The sequence below is a fragment of the Cyrtonyx montezumae genome, unplaced genomic scaffold, assembly GCF_038088225.1.
Source record: "Cyrtonyx montezumae isolate F1298 unplaced genomic scaffold, pur_monq_1.0 scaffold_1, whole genome shotgun sequence".
Lineage (NCBI taxonomy): Eukaryota > Metazoa > Chordata > Aves > Galliformes > Odontophoridae > Cyrtonyx > Cyrtonyx montezumae.
Window position 1 is genome coordinate 23330168 of NW_027071825.1, and position 26614 is coordinate 23356781.

Consider the following 26614-nt stretch of genomic DNA (forward strand, 5'->3'; position numbering starts at 1 on the left):
GGAATGACCAATTTCTCTGGAATGGCTGTATAAGAACTAAGGATAATTCAGTAACACTTTCAAATAATTATTTGGTTAATTAATGGTAAATTCTTTTGGAAATCCTATCAAAGTACTTGTGACCCTTACATTTAATATCCAATGAGTTCATTATGATTCATGTTCTATTGCCATAAATACCAGAAGAATCCATAATGACTGGGCCATTATTTTCCAGGGCTGCCCTTGCTGCTCTAGGCCATTTGGCTATTCCACCTTCAGTGCTGAAATGCTTGATGCTCAGAGCTACTTGCATGTGTAGGCCGCTGCTTTCTGGCACCCAGCCAAATCTTTGGTGATTTTTATGAACGTGTTTGGCAGAGCCTTTTTTTCCCCCTCTTGCTTTTTCTGGTTAGGAGAATAACTGGTGTACCAAGTCATGGGGAAGTCTTTCTTACAATGTCTGCTTTTCCACGTGTGGCCTTCCACAGCCATCACAAAGAGCAGAAAAGCTATTGCTGCCATGTTTTGCCTTTGGTCAGGTACTGGGCAGGTTTTTAAATGTTTGCTGCCAAGTCTAAAACAATGACTGACTTAAGCTTTAATTATCACAATATTCAAACAATAACCAGTAGTTCACGTGTTTGAGAATGAAGTTCCTATGTAACAGGATGGCACTTGGCTCATTGGTAGATTTGTTTCAGTCTGTTATTTCTTACCCTTTTATAAAATGTTTAGGCTGCAAGGTGATACTTAGTGTTTGTAGCACTGGAGCTGCTGATTCTCTTCACTACTGAAGTTCAGACATAGTAATTATGCCCAGGTTCCAGTCAGCTTCCCAGTAGGCTGTGTGCTGTGCCTGTGAGTGCCCTAAACCCCTCACCATTCTATTAGTTGTAGGACAGGGACATTCAGGGATGATAGGTCAGTTCACTGTGGAGCAAGAAAGAATTTAAATTCAACTCTTCTAAGTTCTGACTGTTTTTGCCTTTCGTGTTGTGAGACCTGTCACTCGGAACACACTGGGAGAAAATTGAAGTGCTGGTGAGTGAGCTCATTCAGATAAAATGATTTAAGTTTTAGGTGCTTTTCACACTTCAGGTGAGTGTGTAGGTCTTTTTCATTATTAAGTCTAGAAATAGAGGCAGTGGTGTCACTGACACTGAGGATGTTCTATGGGCATCAGAAATGACTGTGCAACGCTCTGGGCTTCTGAAAAAAGGAGAGAGAGAAGTATGTAATGAATGCCTTCCCACCCTCCCCAAAAAAAAGTGTAAGGCTTTGGCTGCTACAGTTAGCTGTCTTACTTGAAAACAAGCTATCAGTATTATCAGATACTGGGAATCAAACTAAGGATGCTACCAGATGTAAGGCTTTATCTTGGCACAAATGCAATTTGCAAAAATAAGGTGGGGGGAAAATGCTGTCAAGTAGAGAGGGTAAATATTCTTGCTGACTGTCTACTGGTTCAGGCCCACTGGAAGTCTGTCTCTGTGTCCCTGTGTTCTCTTCTCCACATTACTGTTCTGGGTAGCCAATTCTCTGACATTTTTACTAGTTTGCCTTTTACTTCACATAGTGTTTCCTGCAGTGTTACTGTAACTGGAGTCTTAAATTTGAAACTTGATGTTTAAGTGGGGGCATGGAAAGAAGTGTTAAGAGCAGTGTAAGCAGCTATTTTGCCCTCACATTTTCCTGTGAAATTTGTGGGCATAATTTACTCTTTACATTTCTGTTTTTGCTTATGAGAGGCCTTTAGCTGTACATACAGAGAAACGTGGGGCTTCTCTTCCATGCAGTTGTTGGATTTACAATGTCACTACAAATGAACAGGCAGGCAAGATATCTGGTGACTGGTTAAGTATGAAAGAGTAAACACTTTGTTTGCTTCAAACAACATGTGTATGCTTTCGTGCCATCTGTGCTTCTGTTAATAATAGTCTCTACAGCTTTTGATGTCGGTTGTTATGTTTTCGCTAGGTGTTAAGTACATAGAAGGTTGAGATACAGTCAGGTTTTGGTGGGTTTTGTTTTTCAAAGCAGGTGGCATACCAGGAGGGGCTGAAAGGTCAGCTGTGTTTTTAGATTTGGCATGGGCAAGAATACTTCACTGTTGTATAACAGCTGCCAGAAGGGTTTCGTGGTTGTCTTTTTTTTCTTGCTAATTAAATTTTGTGAAAAGTCACAAATCTGCATTCTCAGGATAATGGCATCATGTCCTGGCTGCTTAAAGTTGCAGCTTCCAGTGATGTATGGAGAAGAAAAAAATCAACTGTGTTGGTTGTTATTTGAGATCTCGATGCTTTGCCAAAGCATTACAGAGATGTTCTAACTTAGCTTAAGCTAAGGTGGGAGGTAAGGTATTTGTGATCAGCTGCATCAGACCTGTGAAGTAATTCTGAGGTGAAGACTTGATTGCATACTGGCCTAAGCAGTATAAACGTTCAGCTGAGTGTGTTATCCCATAGGTAGCCAGTATCCTGTTAAAGTGGGGTTAGAGGAGAGCTCCAGAGACTGCTCGATCCAAGTTTCAGCAGAGTCAGGATCAAACACATCAACATTGTTCTTAACAAGCATTCTTAGGCTTGTCTAAGCTGTTTTGATGGAATCTTTCTGTTAAATAGTTCACAACCTGCTTGTGTTAGTTGCTACAGTTTCTCTTTAGAACCTTTGTTTGGGAAGAACTAACAAATCTGTTTTCTTGTAAATGTATGAAACACAAAATATACCCACAGTTTGAGATAGCAAGACTGTGTGTGATTTATTTGAAAGGCACTGGATTCCTTCTACAACACTTTTTAGAGCAGTTCTTGTTTCTCTGGCACTGATGCATTCCTTGGTATTCTGCTTTGAAACAACTGTTTCAGCAGGAATATCCAATCATTGTTATACTTGCTATTTAATTTTTCTGGCTGGGATCTGATGAAGGCTTTCTCTGGATGGCCCATCATTATCAAGTGTTCCTTTCAGAGAACATACTCCTTAGGAAGTGGAACTAAGGGAATGTTTTGAGGTGCTGAGAAGAGGGATATTAGTTGGCATTGCCTTACTTTTCTCTTCACACAAATATATTGTCGTGTCAGTTAGGACTCTTTCATTAACGTTACATTCCTACTTTAAATGTTCCTTCTCTTAACTAGGATCATGGTGCTTTTCATTTTTTCCTCTTTTTAATGTTCACAATACCTAAAATGCAAACCTTATCCTTGTTTTTTTTTTCTTTTAGCAAATGAAAACTACAAGCAAGTAGCTATGTGTATCCTATATCACATAAGCATGGATGATCGTTTCAAGTCGATGTTTGCGTATACAGACTGTATCCCACAGGTATGTCCACTCATGTGTGACAGGGTGGCAGGATGCATCTTTCCATGTGCAAATCTTTGTCGTTGATAGCAGAGCTCACACTGACACCCACAGGTGAGAGTGGGAACAGGCAGGATGCTGCTGAGTCAGTAGTGAATGTCCTACTCGTTGGGTACTCTGACTTGCTGTGTTTTGATGTCCCTCAGAAGAGGGATAGAAGGCAGATAATATTGTCAGTACTGCTGACTGTAGAGCTACACTGATGAATTGGTGAGCTATACGTATGACCTGATGAATTTCTAGGGAAGATTGAAAATGCTTGAAAGAAATGAGAAGTTGCACGCAGTAGATCCATAGGGGACCTCATGGAAAGTATTTCCTTTAGAAGGCATTCTTTTCTGATCCCATCGGGTATCAAAATTTCATCGTCTTCAGTGTTACAGGATATGAACTGGAAAGCAGCCAAGCAGTGTTATGTTGCCACATGACAATTCTTTTTCCAACTGCAAATTTGTACAACAAGCTATGGAAGGCTCTGTCAGATTAGAGTCTTTGTCTCTAGCACTGTTCTCTCACCCACACACAGACAATTCCACACTGGGGGGGGTTCCTGTGTGTGTGTGTGTACTTCTTTTGCTTTTGGGTTGTGGTGTGCTGTTTTTTTGGTGGTTGCTTTTAAATGCTGAATCCTCTCTTACCAACCTTTTTCCCAGTCCTGATTAGGCTTGGAGCTGAGAAAGGATTGTGTTACATAAATGAAGAAAGCCCTCTTGTAGCCTTTTCAGAATTGCACCGTGGTATATCTTTTTCCTGCCAAATATATTTTTAATATCAAGTGCATCTAGAATGGGAAATTGCCGTGGCACAACTTCAGGATGTTTCTGGTCGTCAGTTCATGACAAGAATTGTGATATTTTCTCAGATGAGGGCTTTGGAGAAAAGGGAAGGGAGAACTGGTGGAAATAGCTAGTGTATGTTAGCAAATACTCTTGCAAACATCATCCTCATTACTTTTCATGCTGCAGAAGTAATTTTGCTATGACATCTGCATGATACAAGTGACCTGTTTCATTTGTTTCTTTCTGCATGATCACTGCCAAATGAATTCACGTGCTGTGTTACAGTGTTCACGGATTTCATGCTTGCAGGAAATCTTGGCTGCATCTTAGATCCCCAGTTCCGAATGTAAAGAGCTGTGGAAACTTCAGTGATATCCTATGCTGAGCTTCAGTGAACATCGTTGTCCTGATTGGCAGTGGCTCTAAGTAGTGCTTGCAGGGCATTATTCAGAGCCTGGTGGAGCAGGAAACAAGTCCACAGGCGTAATCAGACAGTTGCTATTGATTCTTTGGTGCTTGATGTAATTATGCACAGATACATCTGCAGACTGTTCAAAAAGGACCCAGCTGGCAAATAGTCAATAACAAATGGTTAGCTGTTGTGGACAGCAATTGGAAAATCCATCCCCTGTTGTCATTCTGAACACGCGAGGTGCCTGACAGGGGCTTGCACGTGCTGTCCCAGGTAAACATCCATGTGGATTGTAGGAGTTAGTGGGTGCTACTCTAGTAACAGTTAAAAGTGAGTATTAACAGTTCATTCTTGTTTAGACCTCAGCAATGCGTGTTTTGTTTAAATAGGTGCAAATGCCATCCAGATGCTTATAAAAGCATTTATTGGTAATAACCTGGCCAATCAAAGGGCATGGTTAGGTAGTGATGTCATGGTGATATTTAATATTGTACCGCAGAGCAGCGCGCGAGGTTCTCTGCAGCTACCCACATGTTTTCCACCACGGTTGTCCTGTTTGGCCCCTCTTTGATCTATAAGCTTCTTTTCAGCTTAATGCTGGTAAACGTCCTCTCTTGACAGCACCCTTTGCTCCTGTCCGCCATTATCTGCTGAAGTTCAGAAACCAGAGCATCACTTCAAACAGCAGAGTTAGGGAGTAGCCGGTCAGAAAAGATTCCTGAGGCATGCAGTTCTGGCATAATCATTCAAAGATGTTTGAGCTGGGCTCGGGGAGGGGGTTGGACAGAGGTGTATGTGAGCAGAGAGCTGTGGGGGTTGGCCTCTGGTCACTGGTAAATAAGTGAAGGCAGGTGCCAGAGAGTCTAGACACAGTGATTTCAGTCCTGGTCTGTGGTATCTGATACTCAATATGGGACTTGTCTGATTGAACACTACTGCCTCTTCATTGCACATGCTGCAGTCTTTTTACTGCCTTCCTGTTAAATCAGTAAAAGATGACAATGGACATAGTAAAAGCAGAACAAATTTAATTTTAATATTTCCTATTTGGCAGCAATTACTCTTCCTTTTGAAGTGGCACAAGAAGCAATCAAATTAAATGAAGACATAATGGGAAACATGGAGCTTGTTCTGAACTATTATTTTAAAATTCGAAGGACTTTAATTGAAACTGGATATATTTTTCCTCTTTATGGAGAAGTAGCTCAGTAATTAACAGTATAATTCCTTCTTGTTAAACATCTAATTTCCACAGATTTTGTATTGTGTACGTAATGAGAATGTTTCCCTTCAAATTACTTGAAGGGCTTTAAAAAAAAAATCTGTTTTTAAAGGTTTTGTAACAGAGTATTTGCAGGGGGTGATTTTGGAATACTCATGTTCCACTTGTAAAGTGGCAACTTTCTTCTCTGGTTAATTCACTCTTGTGTGACTGTCAGGCCTACAAATTTAATAAACTAGAGGTTTTATAAGTTCTTAAAAGAACCTAGGGAAGTTTGAGTCAACTTTTTTAAGAGAGGGAGGAAGAAATCAGTGATGGCTTTTAAATCAGTAATGTGAACGTCCCGGGAAGAAGAGATTAATGATTATTGAAACCAAAATATGTATGGCTTTATTTGGGGTCTGTTTGGAATGACAGCGTGCTATCTGGTAAGAGATAAACCTATGACATACTGTATTAAATACTTCAAAGTGAAATTCCTGCAGTCCTGTAGTCCTTGATTTTGGTGCTTTTTCCCTCTGAATGAGTTGTTTACTCACTTTCTTTAGTGTTTAATGTATTACAAACTATCTTGCCACCAGGGGGCAAGTGCATAAATATGTAATGTTTACTTGTAGCTTTTTTTTCTTCCCACCCCTATTTGAGATAAGTTGAGCTCAGCATATTGTATTTTCTATCCCAGTTATCTTTAGGTTCAGTTGTTTCTGCTTCCAGTAACCTCAGTGTTGTCATCACACTGCTGTGCATTGCAAACTTGTCTTATAACAGAGCAGGCTTTAGTAGCAAGCAGGGTGATATCCTGCAGCCCTGTGGTGGGGAAGCAGTGCAGCTTGTGTGCTGTGACTGGAAACAAAGAAATGAAACGGGTGTATTTGAACCACGCTGGAGTATTCAATGTGCCTTTTAAAAAAGAAAGTTCATATGGAGCAGAATGAGACAGCCTGAGATGTAATGGACAATACAGGCACCAGATGTGTATAGTAATGGTAATGTAAAGGTTACTTGCCTGAGGAGTCAGGGAATTCCAGTTTGAACGGGGTTGTAGGTGATCATCTATTTAAATTAGCTCAGGTTGTTGAGGCCTCCTGTCACAAAAAAAGCAAACAAAAAATGACTCTTGAAGTTTTTGGTATACAGCAGCATTATGCTTTAGCAATGAAAACCACAGAGGTGAAGCGTGTTGCTGCAGGTAGAGCACAGTTAATTTGCCTGCAGGCAGAATAATCTGAAAGCAAAATAGCAGTAGAGTATTTTGCAATTAATTGATCTGTTTACAGAAACATATTATTAAACAGCCAGGTGGTATTCTCACTTTCTCGGGGATTAACTTGTATTTTGTATTATATCAACCTAAATGTTAAAGCAAATAAATTACTTGCTCGTGAGTTAAAATATGAGTAAAACCAAAGCATTTGGTGGTAGCAGTAAAATAAAGTAACACAGGTTAGTTACAAGGTGATGAGTGACTGCCATCTTTGGCACTCTGTAAGAACTGTTATCCTCAGATCACAGAACCAGACATCCCCTGCCCTTGGCTTCTGCAACTTTATCGTGCCTATAGGATTGCTGAATACTTAAAATATCACAGTGGACGTAACGGTACTCTTTGCTTTGGAAAAATTAGGAACTTCAATGTGTGTTTGTGTTTCTTGTCAGCTGATGAAAATGCTTTTTGAGTGTCCTGATGAACGAGTTGACCTGGAGCTTATTTCTTTCTGTATTAACCTTGCTGCCAACAAAAGAAATGTGCAACTTATCTGTGAAGGTGAGCATACAGAGATTATACTGTTTTGGGAGGGATGGCGAGATTCGGATAATATATACAAAAACATATGAAGAACTCAAATACTTATTTTTATGTGTGGTTTTTTTTAAATATACCATCTTAGGGTGAAATTACAAATATGACAATGTCTTCCTCAAAACTAGTGTTGGTGGCACTGTCACTGAGCATGCCCACATCTCTCATGCAGGTCTATAAGATACACTGATGATGTTACTTTAGGAAACTATGGTTGTATGAGGAGATCAAGGTTTTGTTCAGTGGTAATACCTAAAATCCCCCTTCAGCAAACTGGGGTTTCACCTAGCAGTACAGAACTAATAGCACAGTGATGATGTTTAGTTACATGTTTCCATTTGTTTTCTAATTGAGCAGCTCTGTCATTCTGGTGTATTGTTCAGCAATATGGATGTTTGCATTTTGTTCAGTAGCTCTGTAAATTCCTCTTTAAGTTCCATTGTTTTTATTCTAGTACCTTTGAGTGGCATACTGTTATTTAGTAGCTTTAATTTTCATTTGTGCTCAGAGTTTTCACTATGGACTACTGTAATATGTTTCTAGGCTTTAAAAGGGAAAAATTCAATCAATTGATTTTATGGACAGCACTTCAGCTTTAGAATTCTGTGTAGCTCTGTAAAGAAGGATGAGGAAGATCCAACTTTATATTAAAGATGTAAAAACAAAATTCAATCCAGTAGCAGTTTAGAGACAGGCAAGGTATTCTTCTGGAAGCAGAATCGTAACAGGGCAGAGTGCCCTCTGCAATCAGATCTTTGTCTTTATGTATATTCCCATATTACATGTGTGATAGTCTTATAAAACAATAATAACCTGTTTATTTTAGAGTGGAGAGAGCAATTGTTGAGCTGGTGCTGACAGCTGTGCTGCATCTCCACTCACAGTAGGATAATGATGTGGATCTGGAACCTCACTTGGTCTGAACAAGTGACTGAGCACACCCGAAGCACTCAGTTATTTTTCTGACAAAAAGTCAGATGTCACTCGAGTGCGTACTGGTTTTGTTGTTTCAGAGAAGCTATAGAACATGTACAGATCAGTTCTGTATTTTCGACTTGAGAGAAATCCACTTCTCCTATTTGAAAGTTTTTTGCTCTTCTTTTCTTTTAATAGGTCAGTATAGTTCTCACTTGAATATGAAGTGTTTTTCTTTTCAGGAAATGGTCTGAAAATGCTAATGAAGCGAGCACTGAAGTTTAAGGACCCATTGTTAATGAAGATGATCAGGAATATTTCCCAACATGATGGGCCTACTAAAAACCTGTTTATTGTAAGTACTGTCCCCTAGTGTGATCTCTGATTCTTCCTACTGGAAAAGCCTGGCTCTGGAGAGCTGCTGTTTTTTTCCTTTTCAGGTACTGTGGGTTGATTAGTATTAATGTTTTGTTTTAGGAGGATCCCTCATGACAGGGAAGAGATCTTAAGCTGTATCCAATAAAGCCCTGTTCCAAAATGAACAAAAAGCAGAGCAAGAACAATTGCTAGTGCCCTTAATGTTTAAGTTGTCCTTTATTTCTACTTTTGTAGCTAGTGTGGGCAAAATAAAGGTTTTTCCTTCACTTCGTTAATTGGTTTGTGTTAGTTGATATTCTAGTATGCTGGGGAAAAAAAAAGAGGGGAGGGGAACAACATAAAATTCTAAATGTGTAGATTAAATGTACAATTTAAGTAAGAATTTAATATCAAATTGTCTTAAAACAGTATGGAACTAGGAAGTAAAACTCTTGACTCTCCTGTATTTGAAAACCTTGTAGTCAGTTTTTGAAGTCTTTCAGGATGTCACTGCTGTCACTAACAAAGCATGGTATTTACTTTCTTCATTCTCATAGTAGCTTCTTCTGGAACAGCTGAATAAGTGATTCACATCCCTTAAAAGTGAAAGATTGAGAGGAAGAAAGCTGAAATGCTTGAGTCATTTTTGAACTCCAAGTGGAACTGCCGTGTTAGCCTTAGTTACCAGGGGAAGTCTCTAGCATTTGAGAACTAGTTTTGCTCTGTCCAAGTTGTGAGTCCTTCAGAACCCCAGATTGTTTGCCTTCTAAAGTTTGTTACCCTTCCCATGTGTTTTTGTTAGGATTATGTTGGTGATTTGGCAGCTCAGATATCAAATGATGAAGAGGAAGAATTTGTGATTGAATGCCTGGGAACGCTTGCAAACTTGACCCTACCGGATCTGGACTGGGAGCTTGTGCTGAAAGAGTACAAACTTGTTCCATACCTCAAGGACAAACTGAAACCAGGTCTGTACCAAGGTTGGTTAAGTCTTTTGAAGGGGAGTCTCTCAGGGAGTACTTAGACAGACTCTTTAACTCTGAAAGAACACTAACTTAGGGTGGTTTGGGGAAATGTAACATTGAAAAGCAGAATTGTATCTACAAATAAAAATAAAACTGATGGAAGATTAAGAATTTCTAAGAGAGTGCTCTGTGTGTTGACTTCCAGGTTCTGCAGAAGATGATCTTGTTTTAGAAGTGGTGATAATGATTGGGACTGTGTCTATGGACGACTCTTGTGCTGCTCTGCTGGCCAAATCTGGAATCATTCCTGCACTCATTGAGCTTTTAAATGGTATTCTGCCTTGTCTTTCATAGGCTTTTAATTACTATAACTGTGTTGTAACCAAATGCTCTGTTCCTGTTCTTTTGCAAGATAAGGCTGTTTTTTGTATATGAAAAGAGGAACAATTACTCTAATACTGATAAAGAGATACTGAACTAGTGGTTTAATAAATTCGAGTTTCTTATACCTTCACAATTGTTGCTACAATTTGAACAGGGTAGGAAACACTTCTTATTGTTGGGAGTTTCATTTTTTGTGCATATCACTGAACTGTCTAGCCGATGGTATAAGAGCTGGGCTTTCCCTAAGCATCAGGAGCTTCTAAATATGAGATCTTAAATTGTGATATTTTTCCTTCCTTGCAGCTCAGCAGGAAGATGATGAATTTGTCTGCCAGATCATCTATGTTTTTTATCAGATGGTCTTCCACCAAGCCACCAGAGATGTCATTATCAAGGAAACTCGTATCTTTTTAATGACTAAACTGTATGTTTATGTAATGTGAATTACTGTTGTTAATTTGCTATTGCTGATGCTTGGCCCAACATCTCTTGGTTTCAGAGGTCTTTGTAAATGGCTTATTTCAGCTGAAGGAAAAATGTAGAGTAGACTGCAAGAAGAATAGTACAGATTCAGATTTGGTTTGCTTTGAAATTGACATTGGGCTAGATGAGCCTTTGTTTCCTATCCAATCTGAATTGTTCTATGACTCGATAATAAGTCTGTGGAAAACACAAAGACTAACTTATTGGACTGCACCTTTATTTGTATATGCTGCATAATCTGAAGTTAAGTACACCAAATTACCTTAATAGTGTACTTCCTTATACTAGATACCATAAATAATGCCTGCTTTGCATTTTCATCCACTTTCTTGATCTAAATGTTACGTTTGGCATACCAACGTTTGATATGGTGACATGTTAACGTCCTTACTTTTGTTGTGCCCTGTGGAATATCTGAGAAGCTGTTTGGAATGTTGTTTTCCTGTTTTGATTCCTGAGAATCCAGATTTTAAAGAATGCTGCATCAATATCTGTAATGATACAGTGCTAAGATCAAAGTAATGCTTCTCATTCAAATTGAACAAGTCTATTAATTATGCTCTCATTTGCACAACAGAGCTCTTTGTATTTTTGAGCCAAATACATTGGAAACTTTTTTTAGACAGTAGAACTCCTGAAAGACTTCAAGAACATGAGTTTTGTAATATTAAACCATTCCACTGAGACGGACTCACATGTTAGACCGAAAGGTGTGGCTGCATGGATTTCCTTGTTGCAGGTTTTTGTAAGGGGTACATAGTTTTTTTTTCCATAAAATAGAAGATTATTGGCATATCTTAAAAGGTGATGTAAAACAAAAAGAGGTGATAAGGGAGAAGGCTGCTGAAATTTGCACGTGATAGAAAATTCCTCACTGTGGTTCTCAAAACATATCTGCAATTGGAGGAAGATAGGACTGTGCAAAAAACCCTCAGCTTTTATCCTTAACAGTTTCCTTCCAGAGGCTCCAGCATATCTTATAGACCTGATGCATGATAAAAATGCTGAGATCCGCAAAGTTTGTGACAACACTCTGGATATTATAGCGGTAGGTCTGATGTTTCTTGTCTGTCCTTCAAGGTCATCTTTACTTGGCATAACTTTGACATAATAACTGGATAGCAATATGTTGAGATGTAGAAATTGAATGCGTTTTTCATGTGCAATCACATAAGTAAAAGATGAATTTACACAGGGTAATGGCAGTCATTATTCAAGATGCTGTACTCAACATCCAGGAAGCACATACATCCTTTGAAAATTCATAACTGTACGCTGTGAACGCTTCGATGGAATGCTTTTTTTAACCTAAATAAAAAATTAATCACAGTGCATAAGCATGTCAAGCTTTCAGAATGTCATAGTTCTCCAAACAAATGGCTCCTGTTATCCTGCAGCTTTTATTCAGCTTTTTCTACAATGCTTAGTGCTGGTATTCTTTTCAAAAAGAAAAAAACCTAGGAGGCAGTGCTAGAAGTGGCTGTTCTCTGCTGGGGGGGAAGACAGTGTAATAGTGAACTCCTTAATGTCTCAAATCTACAGTAGGTTTCATGTCAGCTTCATGGCTTTGTTTAATTGTCCATTGATCGGAATAAACTTTAGGACAGCTGTTTTATTTAAAACTGTTACCTTGAGAGGAAGAAAAAGAATACTGAACTTCAAATTAAAGCACTATTGCCTTATTAACTCTTATAACTTATGTAGTAAATATAGCCTGCTTCTGAGTATCTTTGTCTCCAGAAGCTTTCACATTTCCTGTGGCATTCTTCACTGAGGTAAAAGCACTGTGATGTGGATTTCATGTAAAAGTTACCTTTCATTGTTGGAAGTCCTGGCCTGATTAATCTTGTACTGACAAGATGAAATGCTGGCATTGAGCAGTCTTTCAGAACTGTATAAATACACATCTTCTGTATGTAGAGCAGCTGCTGTGAGATTAAATCTTATTATTCTTGACTCACAGTCAAGTTCTCTCTATATCGAAATTTCGGACCACCTTAATGCTTTTGCTGTCACGCTTAGTTTCTTCTTCCATGGAATTATGCATATTGCAGCTTGTTCTCTGTAAGGTTTAATAATCTTCTGAAGTAAGCAATAAAATGAACGTTTTCTGTACTGGAATTCTTTTTGTGCCTCTGCTTTGCTTCAGAGGTATGGAATGACAATTTTGCCCCACTAATCAGTGACAGAGCTGCCATTAACATTCATTAAAGCAAGATCTCGACTAAGATGAATTTAGCCCTTAGTACTTATTTCTCCTGGGTATTACCAGGATCAGTCAGTTCCAGAGACCTCTCCAGTGGAAATGGTAGACAAAGTTTATCCATTGGATAATTGATAAGTGACATTGATATTGGACATTGATAAGTGTTGCCAGCACCTTTTTTTTTCCTCCTTAGGGCCAGCACAATTTCCAGGTGTATTAGGGGGTGTTACATCTGTATAGGGAAGCTTTGCAATATAGAACATAATTTTTCAGTGAGTAGATACTACTGTGTGTTAGTAGTATTCAGCAACTTTTCTTTTATGGAATAAGTACAGTAAGACACAGCTTCCCATCCAGCATGAACTTCAGAGTAAAATCTACTCAGCTCCTGTTTTTCCTTTTTTCCTGGGAAGAGTTAATCTTCATGCTGCTGTGCAAGAAAAAATGAGGAGTGCTTTGGTAACAAATGGGAAGAGCCTGTCTGAATTTGGCAGGCTTCACACAGGACTTGAGGAAGAATAAAGGGAGAAAATGGCCTGGTACTGCTGATATTGGGATGGGGAGAAGATATCAAGTACTGCACTGCAGAGTGTTTCATACAGTATTAAATTACTTTGTCCCAGTGTCACATACACAGTTGTGTTCATTGGCATATTAGGAGAGTTACCTTTCTGTGGAGGTCTTTTCAGCCTCATCATCTGATTGTGTTACAAATTGCATAAGCCATAGCTAACACAGTGCCTCTGAGAGGAACAGGAATTAAAATAACACCCTATTTTCTGAAAGACAGAGTACCACTACTTGGCTGCTTTCTTGGCTATGTTATGGGCTGGTAGCACTCCATTTTCCAGTGCCAAAAAATCACAGGCAATAAAGACATTCATCCTAGATGGCAAATGGAGAGTATGTGAATCAGTAAGTTCTCAAAACCCTCGGGTTTTGAAAGGCATTCTGCAATGGAGCTTTGATTATATGTTGAAGCCTATAAACACCATGGTGCTCTTACGCTGCCAGTGCCTTCTGAAGTGTCTGAACAGATACAGTCTGTAGGATTGTTGAAATTTCTTATCAGTGCTAAATCCACAACAAGAGAAGCTTAAGTCTGCAGTCTTGTTCCATGCTGACAGGGTAAGTTGTTCTGATAATGGAATTCAGAAAGTAAATGATGGAGAGAAGAGATTTGATAGTAATTTCTTCTCAGGGAGACAAATGTTTCTTTCACTCATCAATAAGCTCTATATAGTATGATTGAAATAACACTGTAGAAAATCAGATGCCTTATAAGCCATAGGGGAGATGTGCTTTCTATAGTAAAGTAATTGTCACAGAAATTATGGAAATGTTACACTAGTGATGATTTGTTTAATACAGCTTGGCTGGACTCTGCCATTGATGAAGCAAAACAGATGTGTTGCTTTAGCATAGTATGTTCTGGGAAGTCTTAGCTTTTTGCTGCTAGAAGATCCTGCTTTTGTCAAAAAATCTATGTTGATAATTTAGAAAAGCCTCAGTTTTGTGTCATGTGCTGAGTTTTAACACCAAGCAGCTAGCTGAGTGTGCGCCTAAGGCTGAGCAGGTTGTATGGCTAGGCTAAAAGCTGGGAATCAACAGCTGGAGTAGGATTCTCAAGCAAATGAAGTTTGCCTTTCCTCTGGTCCTGGACATCTGTTCTTGATGCTTGTGAAATAAATGTCAGTTTACTCAAGAAGGTTTTACTCTGCTCACTTCAGACAATATTATTAAGAGCTGATGAAATTATTAATGGCTCAGCTTTCTCGTCTTTCTTCTGTTCTTTGCTCTCTCTTATTGCTGTTAAAATGATTTTTTTTTTTAGTTTATTCAAAGGATATTTAACCATAATCGGATCTTTAGACTTTGGTCTAATGAGCTTTCCCACTCCCCAGTTTTCAAACAATGTTCCTGTTAAGTATCTTTCACAGCTTTGAATCCAGCCCCACTCTGCCACTCATTTCCCTTATGATGCAGAGTGAATCACTGTCCTTTCTGCAGAAGTAAAAAACAAAGATATAGTTACAGCACTGTGATCTAAGGGCCACATGCTTAAGGTATTTTTAAGGTGTGGTGTTTTTTTTCCAACATATTTATGTTTCCAACATATTCCAAAACATTTTGTTTTTCCCCACGTACTTATGAAAGCTAAGCAGTGTTTCTCAGGTGGGAAGCTTGTGTTAATGAATAGCTTGCATCTTTCTCTATTAGTCAAGTGCTGTGACATAAGTTCTCTGTGTTGTGAATCCTACAAGTTCACATAGGAGGCAGGAATGTGCTGTGAATCCTCAGGGATTTGAGGCCAACTGTTCAAGATGTTGACCAGCTCTCTGAAAATCAAGGGAGAGCAGACCACAGGGATTTGGTGCAGGCTTTATTTGAATAGGCACCATATTCTGAAAACAGATAACCTTTGACTCCAGCCTGGTGTCCTCCTTCCGTGAAAAGCACTGCACTCACTCAGGAAAAGGGTTTCTATCTTCGTTTGTTAGGGCTCCCTGTTTCTGTGCTGTTGTGTACCTCTGATATCTTCTAGCAATCCTGAATGCAGAGAGGTAGGCAGTAGAGCAATTAGGGGCTGCTGACCGTACTGCTGACTTGCATTTTCAGTGTTCAACGTTATAATGAAATTTGAATTGGGTGCACTTTGGTGCTGGTAGCTTTTTGTGGCCAAGTGCATCCAGCAGAAAGACTCCACGTGGGCTACAGCAATAACCACACTACAGGGAACGTTAGAGCACGTGGGTTCTGATTCTTTTGTCTTTGCATAAACCTATCCATACAGATTTCCTTCTAGCATTGGTGTTTGGGATTGAAAAACTAGGAAAGGTGAGCCAATCCCGTGGTCTCTGTTACTTCCATAGCTTGCCAGTGCGATGCCTCTAATTTCTTCAAGGGGAAAAATTTAACTCTTCAGTTATTGGCAGTATAGGAGCACTGTGAGAAGTGTGTTTTTAATGTAGACACCTAAACGTAGGGGGTATGAATGGTTCTTCTTTTCACTACCTTGCCATTAATTTCATTTCATAGGTTTTTACTGGTTTGCTCTCAGCGTATATTTAGGGATGAGGCCACTCGCAGAGAAGTAACCATGAGATGTGGCAGCAGAAGTTGTAGAAGAATTTTTTTGACGTGTCAATGAATTGCCCTCTGGTTCTACTTAGCCTAAGGTAGGCATCATAGACACCTGCAGAAGGTGATCCATACCATCTGTTTCTGTCCTTCCTTTATAGAGGTGCACAGTTTAAATTACATGCCCCGATTTTGGTTAGCTAGACAAGATAAGTACAAGATAAAATCTTAACTAAAGAAAGTGGTTAACTTAACCTTTCTTGTAAACTGTATGTTTAAATTACAAAGAATATAACGTACCACTTCACCGACTACGGCCTTAAACATAATGAACGCTCAACTCACTGTATAGCAGTTTGAGTTTAGTATGAGGAATCGCATCAAATGAACCCTATTACAGACCCAATTAAAGGGCAACCACATTAAAGTGAAAAGGAAAATCTGTTTTTCATCAGCTGTGAGAGAACACAAAGCAGATCTGTGTAGCTCTATGTTATCCTATAGTGTGTTAATCAGATACAAGGTGTGACGGAAGCCAGTGACAAAAGGGACCCCTGATAGGGAACAGACACGCTCTGATAATAGGCCAGTTAACGCTTCATAATATTTCAATGGTTCAGTAGTAAACAAAGTTGGAAGCAGAACTTCAAAAAGGATGGCACATTCCTCGCACAGTCAAACCATACATCTTCCATGTCACTTCTGGATTTATGGAAACCGAATGTTAAAAACAGTGATGTCAGGGAGCTGCAAAGAGAATAACGTTTCAGGATTCCTCCTTTTATGTTACTGCCCGTGCTGTATTTGGGGTGAGGGGTGGAGAGTGGGCACATTCCATCCACCGCCTTTCTGGTGGACTACTGTTCAAAAGCACTGGAGGGGACAAAGCTGTGTTTGTCTCCATGATGTTTAGTTTTCTAGTTTAATTCTTGCAGGCGTTCCTTAGTTTCCAGAAGGCGCACTTCATTTTTTTTTAAGGCCTTTCATAGCTGAAAATATAATTACTGGAAGACTTGCTGTGTTTTAGGGAATTGCTCTGCCCTACATTTCTGCCATTTGGTTTCTTTGTGCCTTTTGGCTGTAGCCCTGCATTTACAGCTTTTCTTCCATTCTGATGTTGTTCCATTAATCATTTGCCCAGTGGTGTTTCTGCACATTTCTGTGGAAAATTTACAGACATGTCCTTGATCATGCAGTACTTAAATGAACTTTTTTGTGTTGAAGTTATGTAAATCATTTGAGATTGCTGCAAATCATCCTTTTCTAGGACTGCTGCCAGAATGAAAGCTTGATACAGCTCATCACTGATCCTGCTCTGGCGTGGTCACCTCTCCGTTCTCCTTGGTTATTCACAGTGAAGTGCAAGTTACAGACCTGAAAACTAGACTGCTTGAACTGCTAGCTGGGGATGTAATGTGAAACTGCATTCAGTCCCATAACCAGTAATTTGCCAGTCAGTTGCTTATCCTGTTTTCCAAAAGCTTATGGATGATTGAGAGGAAATACCTGTGGGTTTGAAGCCTCTTATTCTAATTTTCCCATCTTATATTTCATAGGAGTATTCTGTGCTCTTGTTGCTGTCTAAACAAAAATAATAATAATAAAAAAAACCCAAACAATCTGAGAGGTGCTGATTTCTTTTTAGAAGGATGTGAAGTTAATGTCTACTTGTGGAAAATGTCCAGCCAGTTTGAGTGATAGTGGGACAGTGCCGTTGGCCAAATGGGATTCATTGAAGTTTTTAACTTCAGGGAGGTTGATGTTTTTTCAGAGTGCACTGACGGTAAATGTGAAGTGGGGGTTTAGCTGCTGGCCTGTCTGCTCTTGGGAACTTGTAGAAGTAAACAAGGTAATGTGAAAGGAACTCAGCTTTCCCACAGATTAATCTAATTTGCTCTTTGTTAAATTTGTTTCTTTCCTCCACCTCTTTTTCTGGGAATGGTTTTCCTAAGACTGCAGTGTGATCTCTGGCAGTTACGCGGTGTTTCTCTACAGTGTGTAAGTAATTCACAGCTGCTGAGGGCTGATATAATAGTCCATGTTTTACTCTGGTAGATGCAGCAAGGTGGATGTTTCCAAGGTGCTTGTCGGGTGGCACTCAAACTCTTGCTCTTTCCTTTTTTTTCTGGCTCATTTTATACATTTTGATGCTGAGCTTTCCTTTCCCAGGGAACGCTCTGGGATTTCCGTTTAATTGAGAGTGGAAGTGTGTGTGGGGGGAAATATCTAGAAGCAGAAACAGCAGGAGGTGTTCTTTTTCCTAATGGTGTGAGGTGTGAGGTTGGTTGGTTTGTTTTCCTCCCTAAGGATACTGCATTACTGTAGGGTTGACAGGAACGTGGAATTTTGCTTGAGGCTAGCAGGGACTGGAGCCTCTGTAGATCCCACAGGTGATGCCTGTTCTGTGCATGGATGCTGTGTGTGAGACCAGGTGCTGAACAGACTGCTTGCGTGCCAGGGTGGTGCAGAGAAGAATTAAAAAGATCAAGTAGCTGCTGCTAATCAGAGGTGCAATCTGAGAAACAGAATGATACCACAGCCTGATCAGAGCCCCACATTTGTAGCTTCCCTGGCAGGAGAAACAAACTCGTTGTTCCTCCAAGTAGAACTGTTTTAAAACCCGCTGCTGTAACATGATGGTTTGTGGTTGTACAATGCAGTGTGATTCCCCATCAAGTCTTGGAGCCTTGAGATAGACTTGTTAGCAATGTTGGGGAATCCTCTGCCGGAAGGACTGAACCAGCTGAGTTTTGTGTTACCAGCAGTCAGGAGGGTGGAAGAGGCAAAGGCTAGATAGTACCTTACCCATGTCAGGTTAGCGGCACTGGAGACGAGGCATCTGACTATTAGGCAAGTTTAAAAGCTCAAATTCAGCCCATAGAGGTTTCTGTAGTTTAACCTGAGCTACCACTAAGCCAACTTACTCTGTCTTCACTGCTATTTTTTTACCTCAGGTTGTAGACAGATCTGCTTTTGCATGTCTAGCTGGTGAAGTTTAAGAAATAACTGCTTCTGCAGCCAAGACATTGTTGTTAATTGTATGAACAATCTTCCTTCCCTTCTGGGCTAAGATAGACTTTAAAAACCTTAAACTATTCCAGCTAGATCTCAAAGGAAAGTCTGTCTAGAGCATATGTTAACTATCTAGAGTTAAGCAATGCTTTTCGGCTTTTGTCTCTCTTGGAATTAAGTTAGAAGGCAGCAAGGTGGATCTGCTGGGTCCTGCTTCACAAGGCTATTTCTTTCCACAAATAGAAATGCTTTATTGGTTATGAACATTGTTCTTGGTCGCAGTTCTTTGATTGAAAAAGGTAATAGCTGCTGTGCATTATTTGTGAATCTTCCTAAATGATGACACCTGCAACTTTAGGAAGTTCACGAGTGCCTTTAGTTGTGTCCTATGTTTCCAGTGATACTGAGAAACTGAGTATTGCAATGTCTGTGATTGCTCAGTGGTAATCAACTGCCCAGACAGTCTGGTCTGCTCAGAGGAGCCTTCTAAACAGCTGACTGCACTCACTGCTATGGCTTTTCCTTCTGATACTCCTTTATATTGAATATCACATCATCAGAGAGTGCAGTTAGGCTGTATTCCAGGCTGAGAATTCACGACTACCTTTTGTTTCTGTAGTAGCCTGCACCTATATCCTTTTTCCTTCAGCCTTCTGGATTAGTTTTTCTCTGGCTTTAGTTTTGTCTTTGCTTCCCATAACCTATTTATGAACGATGTGTGCCAATTTTGTGGGTGTTCAATATTAAAAATAGCAATCTATCTTGAAATTGAAGCTGAGAATTAAATCCTGTTTTCCTGGTGCTCGTGAAACAAAGACTTAGCTGGTTTTATGACAGCCTTTTTTGTTCTTTTTGAGTAACGACTTGCTATAATGAATGTTTGTCTAATGAGATCAAACAGTATTTGGTCAGTGTTAGTCTTTAATTCCTGTAGTCCCTCTGAAAATTGGCAGCAATAGGCTCTTCTTGACACTCCACGTGAGGAGACCACAGCGATGGAACTCCCTTGCTCAATGCAGGAGAATTTTCTGGACAGTGCAGAGTTACAAACTGTGAAGAGAAGCCTGTATTACTGCTGCTGCACATACAAAAACAGAACGAGGCCTAGTGCTCACAAAGTCATTGCCTTTTTAGCTCAAAGTATTCTACACGCTTAAGAGATTTAAGTCAGTGAGTGCTGAAACTTGAATCGCTTGCTGATGTTAAATTCCTCTATTTCCTGTTAAAACCAAACAGGTCTTTGTCTGTTCTTCATCGTAACCCCTTGCGTGGTCACTTTTAGGTTTTGTTGTTCTTGTTTTTTTACTAACAGGAATATGATGAGGAATGGGCTAAAAAAATCCAGAGTGAGAAATTTCGATGGCACAACTCTCAGTGGCTGGAGATGGTGGAGAGTCGGCAGATGGATGACAGTGAGCAGTATCTGTATGGGGACGATCGTATCGAGCCCTACATCCACGAAGGAGATATTCTGGAAAGACCTGACCTCTACTACAATGCAGGTAAGCAGCACGTTTTACTATTCAGCCTCTGTTTGTTCTTGAAACCAGGGTCTGGCCTGCTGAAGGATTGAGTGCTGTGTTTCCATGCACATGGAGTGCAACGTATGACAGGTCCTTGGAAATGTAAACAGGTCTGCCTCAGCTAGCAGAGATTGCTGATCTAAATAAAGTTGGCTGAGCTGAGTTCCCTCATGTCCTTCCCCCTTACGCTCATAACTTGTTTGCTTAATCAGACACAAACCTTTTCTCATCCCTGTTAAATTCACAGAGCAGTACAGCTATGGGATTTGATGCTGAATTTTCTGTTTCATGTTGCAGTTCTGTAATGGAATGGTTTTTTTTTTTGCAGAACATGATGCAGGACTTCAGTAGAGCCACATCAAATGTGTATGCTCCTTAGCAGAAGCAATCATTGTCTAACACACAACAGCAAAATCTAAAGAGACTAGAAATGCACATGCTTAAATTCTATTTTTTTTTTGAGATCATCGCATGAAAAAAAGTTTTATTACTTGATAATGTGTAGAGGTTGATTAGAAATTTAAAATTGAGAGGAGTCATTTTCATATCAATGGTTTTGTATTGAAGATTTTGTCTTCTAAAGGACTAATAGTTTATTCCCACTAATAATGCACCCTGTCATAGTTCTGGGGGATCTCATGTGGAGTTTGCACTCTCTCTCTGTGATGATATTGTAGTTAGTAAGAAAATAAAAGTGAGCATACTGGATTAAGACACTGATGTATCGAGTCCACTACCCTCTCTCCAGGGGCGTGGCTCTTGCCAACCCTTTCAGGTACAAGCTCAAAAAGCCCTGTGGGGAGGTACTCATGAAATAACTTGCCCACTGGATTGATGTCTTCATAACCTTTAACAACTGGGAGTTGGCTTATGCTCTCAAACTTGTGGTTTTATTTCTTTTCAGACTCCTCCATAGCTGTGTGTGTGGCTTTTGAATTTTCCATATAAGCATCCAGTCCTTTGCTATGAAGCATGAGTCACAGAACTCTGACTCTGGATGAATTTGCAGGAGTATTAATGGGAAAAATAAAACCACTGAAATCTGTAAGCTTTACTTGTAGTTACTGTAAGAAAATGAATATGCAGTATCTAGTAGCATTTAAAAAATTATTCTCTAAAATATATATCAGAACTTAAGGATTCTTATTCATCTTCATGGTTACATAAATCAGCTGTAGCAACTTGCCTCTGTAGCAGTAAGTTCTTTTCTTTTCTGAACCCTGCAGCCTTATTTCACTGTACTGGACCTTCAAGATGAGCAGTGTAAGCCACGTGCAGTCTGGTAGCAGGTTCTCTAATTACACTGAGTCTGTTTCAGGGTTCTGAGTTAAAGACGTGACGCTGTGCCTGCCGCAGTGTCCCCTTTGCAGGCAACAAACGTTTGCTCATTCCACAGAGCCACTTATTTCCCAAACAGAACGAGCTATGAATGGAGCGTCGCCGTTAGCAGTGAATTTCCTGCTTTTTAATCACTTATGTTACAGGCTTAATGCTTTTTGAACAAAGATTTTTTTGTGTTGGGTTTGATACTTGACCAGTACGGAGAGGCAGATTTCCAGTGATATGTTCTGCAGATGTTTGAAAAATGCTTTTGTTTTACAAAGTATAAGACGAAGGGAATATATTCAGAATGCAGATTCCCTTCTCAAGTTCCTTCCAGCAAGTGCCAGTAACGGTGTGCTTCTGAACTCTGCCAGATTTATACTTCTGAGATGTGGCCAAAAGGGACACAGTATTTCTTTGAAAAGGCTACAGATTGCTGTACCAGTTGGAGTAGGCATTTGGGTTTCTGAAAGATGGAGCATTAGTTGGTCAGAAATGAGAAAAGAAATAGTCTTTGTGCAGTCAGAAATAACGTGTTTGTATTTTGGTGACCTGCACTGAGAGCTCACACGCAGAACATCTGTCCTCAGCTGCAACGATACTTTTGCTGTTGAGTTTGCTGTTGACGAGATGAGTTCCTATTGGAATGATGTATCAAATATCTCTTAAAGTGATCCAACCCTACCTCCATCTTGGTAGAATCTCTGGTTGCCTTTGTGAGTTTGGTGTCTTCTATGCTTTGAAGGTACTTAACACTGATCAGTGTTGAAATGTACATAACAACAGATGGTCCTTTAACTGTAATCATGTTATATGCTGCCAATGACATCCATGTGCTTCCATTCTCACGGAAATTCATGGGAATTAGCTGTGAGTGCTACGGCTTGAATCTTACTGCTCAGAGACATTCAGAAGACATTTTAGGCAGTGGTAACCGTGGCCTCTGAGTGAAAATCCAATGCTCCCTTTATTGATAGAAAGAAAGCGAGATATTATGAAGTGTATCTGCTTTCAAATAAGTTTTAAGCTCACCCATTTAAAACACGAGGTCGCTTAGTTTGTTTTTCCTCTGAAAATGCTACAAGTGCAAAAACACTCACGTGAAAAATGTGCTAAGAAATCTTGGCACATGTTGACAGCTACTTCTCTCCCTTTTCTTTGTTCCCTTTACATTCTTACGCTATCACAGAGCGTTCGTGTCTATCTGAACATGCTGATAGGCAGTAATACAGATCTGTGCCACAATATTTGCTTGTCAACTAATACCCTTTCACATACTGTATGCACATGAACACAATTAGAATATAGCCATGTACAGCTATCTTATGCTGCTAAAACGTGGTCTGATCATGGCTAGCATTTTTCATTTACAATCTGTTGCACAGTATTTGGTCACTTTCCCATGAGGTATTATCTTCTAAACGAATCTCTGTAGCACCTCATCAAATGTCTGTTGGAAATCTAGATGTGTCAATTCTATTCCTTTTATCATTTGTCACTATATTATCTTCAAAAAACATCAGGTGAATTCATAAAGCACAGGGAGATTTGTTTGAATGCCTGACTCGTCATCTTTAAGCCCTTGTGTCTGTAAGTAACTTTCCACTGCTTCCTGCGCAGGCAGTTTTAGTGGATTTGAAACCACAGAGGTTAAGCTAAGTGGCCTGTGGTTCCCTGGATCTTATCTCTCTTTCTTTAAAGTGGAATGGCATTTGTAACTTCCTAGTCGTTAGGGATCTCTCTCCTCTGGTAAACTATTAAATTGTCCATCAGAACGTACCTGTTTCTGCCCCGTTCTTGTTGGGCTGCTTCCTGCTATAAGGCTGGGATCACTTTCATATGAGAATGGAAACAAACTGAGATAGGGTCTGTTTTAATTAAATTATTTTACCCTGTGAGGGCCTAATATTAATTATCATGTAATAAATGTGTCCTTAATATTAACAAGGGAGGAGTTTTGGGGATGGGAAAGGGAAAAAGTTAGTTGGGCTCTCATTCAGCCGGGGTCAGTTCTCTGACTTCACTTCAAAGACGCTCTGGATTTACACTGATGTAACAGAGGGAAGATGTTAACCCCCCATTTCCTTCTCTTTATAAAGCAAACGGAGACTGTAAAGCCTTCAAGGAATGCTGCTGGCCTTGCATATCTTTATATCTTTGTATGCTGATGCTTTTAATATAAAGGAAGAAAAAGAAAACAGTAATGCATGTTCTTGTGTGTTCATCATGTAAAAAGACCACTCTTTTAGGAAATAAATAGCAAGAAGACACTGAAATAGGAGATGTGGGGAAAAAATTGGTTTTGAAGCTGCTTTCCTGTTGTTGTTTGTGGTTTGCTTTCCTTAACCAATTTCAGAAGATGCTGTGGTGATGCAGAGTCTTGATGAATTAAAACCGTTGTTGCTCTTCTGCTTTTATGCTGTTACTGTAGACCGATGTTTGACCCTTCTCATTACTTTTTCTTCTGTGCTCACTTTCATTGATGGGGCAGACAGTATGGTTCTTGATATAGTCTCTCCAGACCATAAGATAAAGAGGTAAGAGAATTTTCTTAGGTAAGCTGTTTTTTAGGGCAGTAGGCTAGTTGTGGAGTCCCGGTGAACTTTCTGTTGTAGCTGAAGTTGCTCTTTTTCAGTATTATTGCTGCTTGACATTCCTCCCAGAAATATTCCATGTTGCTAACAAATCTCTGAGACAAACCAGCACAGGGTATGTTGCCCACTTGCCTTGAAATTGTGCTCCTCCTTACAGACTCCATATCTTTCTCGTTGTTGTAGATGGCCTAATAGCCCCCGATGGAGCGGTGAGTCCAGATTTCTTCAGTGATTATCATCTTCAAAATGGAGACCTAGTTGGGCAGCATCCCTTCTCTAGCAGGTAACTCATTGTTCTAAATAATGTGTATAATCATGGAATAGCCTGAGCTGGAAGGGAACCCTGAGGGTCATAAAGTCTACGTGAGTTGATGGCCAATCAGGTTTCTCTCTTGGGCTTCATGTTGTTCAGTTCTTGCTCTTGTAATGGAAGTGACTGACACTGAAAATGCAGCTTTGGTCTGCCTTCCTGAATTGCATGTTTTTTAACATCCTTATATACACTTCAGGAAGATTATGAAGAAGAAGGATTATAAAAGCTACAGAAAACTATAATCCTAAAATCCTAAAATGTTTAGGAAACACCTTTTATACGGCATCAATGACTCTCTGCAAGGAAACGCTTCAAACACAGGATTCAGTTTAACTTGATGCTATTTGAACTTGCCCAGAAATGTGGTTGGATTTTTCCCTTCCAAAGTATTAACACTGTTTTTAATGCTTACAACTCGAGTCACCATTTATAGAATATGAACAGTTCACATTATGCACAACTGAAGCAAAAGTCTTTTCTTTCTTACCTTGGCTTCTTGTAGCTTTCAGGGGGCAGTGGAAGGTTACACTCATTTCTTCATTCTACCTGTAATGCACCAGAAAGCTGAAGGTTAAGCGGGGTTGTGATGATGGCAGCGTTTCTAGGAACTAATTAAATAACTACAATCCTCAAATCAGGAAGGGGGAAAAAAAGTAAAAAGATGGGTTACCTTGAGGGGGAAAATTGTGTTTATACTCAGAAAGGATTGAGTTCAGATCAATGTGCTTATGTTTGAGAAGGGGATGCTGACACAAAATCCAGGATGAGTTCCTTGCTAAATAATTTTGTTGCTGAACCTCCTGTAAGAGTGCTATTGTTAGATTTATAAAACACGATTAGTGCTCTCATGAAGGGGCTAGTTAGTGATAGATTGGTGTACACCATGTCATCTGATTGGTTCCAAATGGGCAGCCTTCATCTCAGGCCACACAGGTGATCCAGGGAGTGACAAAAGTTTGAGCTATATATGGAGTCTCACTGTGTAGCTCGTAGTTCTCAGCTTTAACATGAACACAACTCAGGAGACAACATGTTTCTGTACCAACTGGAGCACTGTATGGCTGTGTGTTCTTGATGGTCTTTGTGTCTTCTGGGAAGAATCTTGAGTGTCCACGCATAAGAGCTAACGTAGATGGCTCATTCTCAGATTTCGAGCCCTTTTCAGGGTGTTGCCATTGGTAAGATGCATTTTCATCTCATTATCTTCCAACTGAACTGAGTAGTAAAGTGTACCTGGTGTATCCTTAATTAAAATAAACATTTGTACAATTTCCTTGTAATGTCTCCAGGGGTTTTGGAGGCCCGCCTCAAACACAGAGGACAGACAAAAACTAGCTTGACTAACTACAGACTTAGTAATTGCCTGCTGTTGATAGCCCCTGTAAATATTCAGATCTCTCATTACAATGCTGTTTTCTAGGAAAGCCTTTTTTTGTCCGATTGCTCCACGGATTTATCTGTAGTCCAGACACAGTCTAATTGGAAACAGCATGTACTGCTGCAAATGTTCTGTCCCATTTGTAACAGAGCAGGACTGAATGGTTTGATAGAATAGATACTGGCAGTCGGACGGCGAATCCTAGTTTTCAGATGTGTGTCATTATCGTTTTGAACTTCTTGGCGCCAGAAGCCAGGATTTCCTGATGCTTAGAGCTAATGTAAAATGCATTATTGCTCTGAGGCATGAGCTGTGGAATTGCCAGTCCCATGAGCTTGAAGAGTCAGACCCTCCCTTTTCCCCAATTTGAATTGGTGTTGGAAGGTAAAACCATACGTGCTAGAGACCCTAATTAAAAATAATAGCAGCAAGTCGAGGCTCTTTTTATGTGTTATATAGTGTACATTTCATCCATACCAAAACATAATTCTAGGGTATTTTTATGCTTACGGTTTAAAGCT

At 39.8% G+C, this 26614-nt stretch overlaps 1 protein-coding gene across 1 annotated transcript in view; it reads left to right on the top strand.

Moving 5' to 3' along the window:
* Positions 1–26614, top strand: part of KIFAP3 (kinesin associated protein 3) — a 60390-nt gene that overhangs the window by 20674 nt on the left and 13102 nt on the right. Inside the window, exons 11-19 of the mRNA XM_065743966.1 lie at positions 3206–3306; positions 7415–7523; positions 8717–8829; positions 9634–9799; positions 10002–10127; positions 10484–10582; positions 11626–11711; positions 20275–20464; positions 24586–24685. Coding sequence (XP_065600038.1) covers positions 3206–3306; positions 7415–7523; positions 8717–8829; positions 9634–9799; positions 10002–10127; positions 10484–10582; positions 11626–11711; positions 20275–20464; positions 24586–24685 — 1090 coding nt within the window. The remainder of the gene's footprint in view (positions 1–3205; positions 3307–7414; positions 7524–8716; positions 8830–9633; positions 9800–10001; positions 10128–10483; positions 10583–11625; positions 11712–20274; positions 20465–24585; positions 24686–26614) is intronic.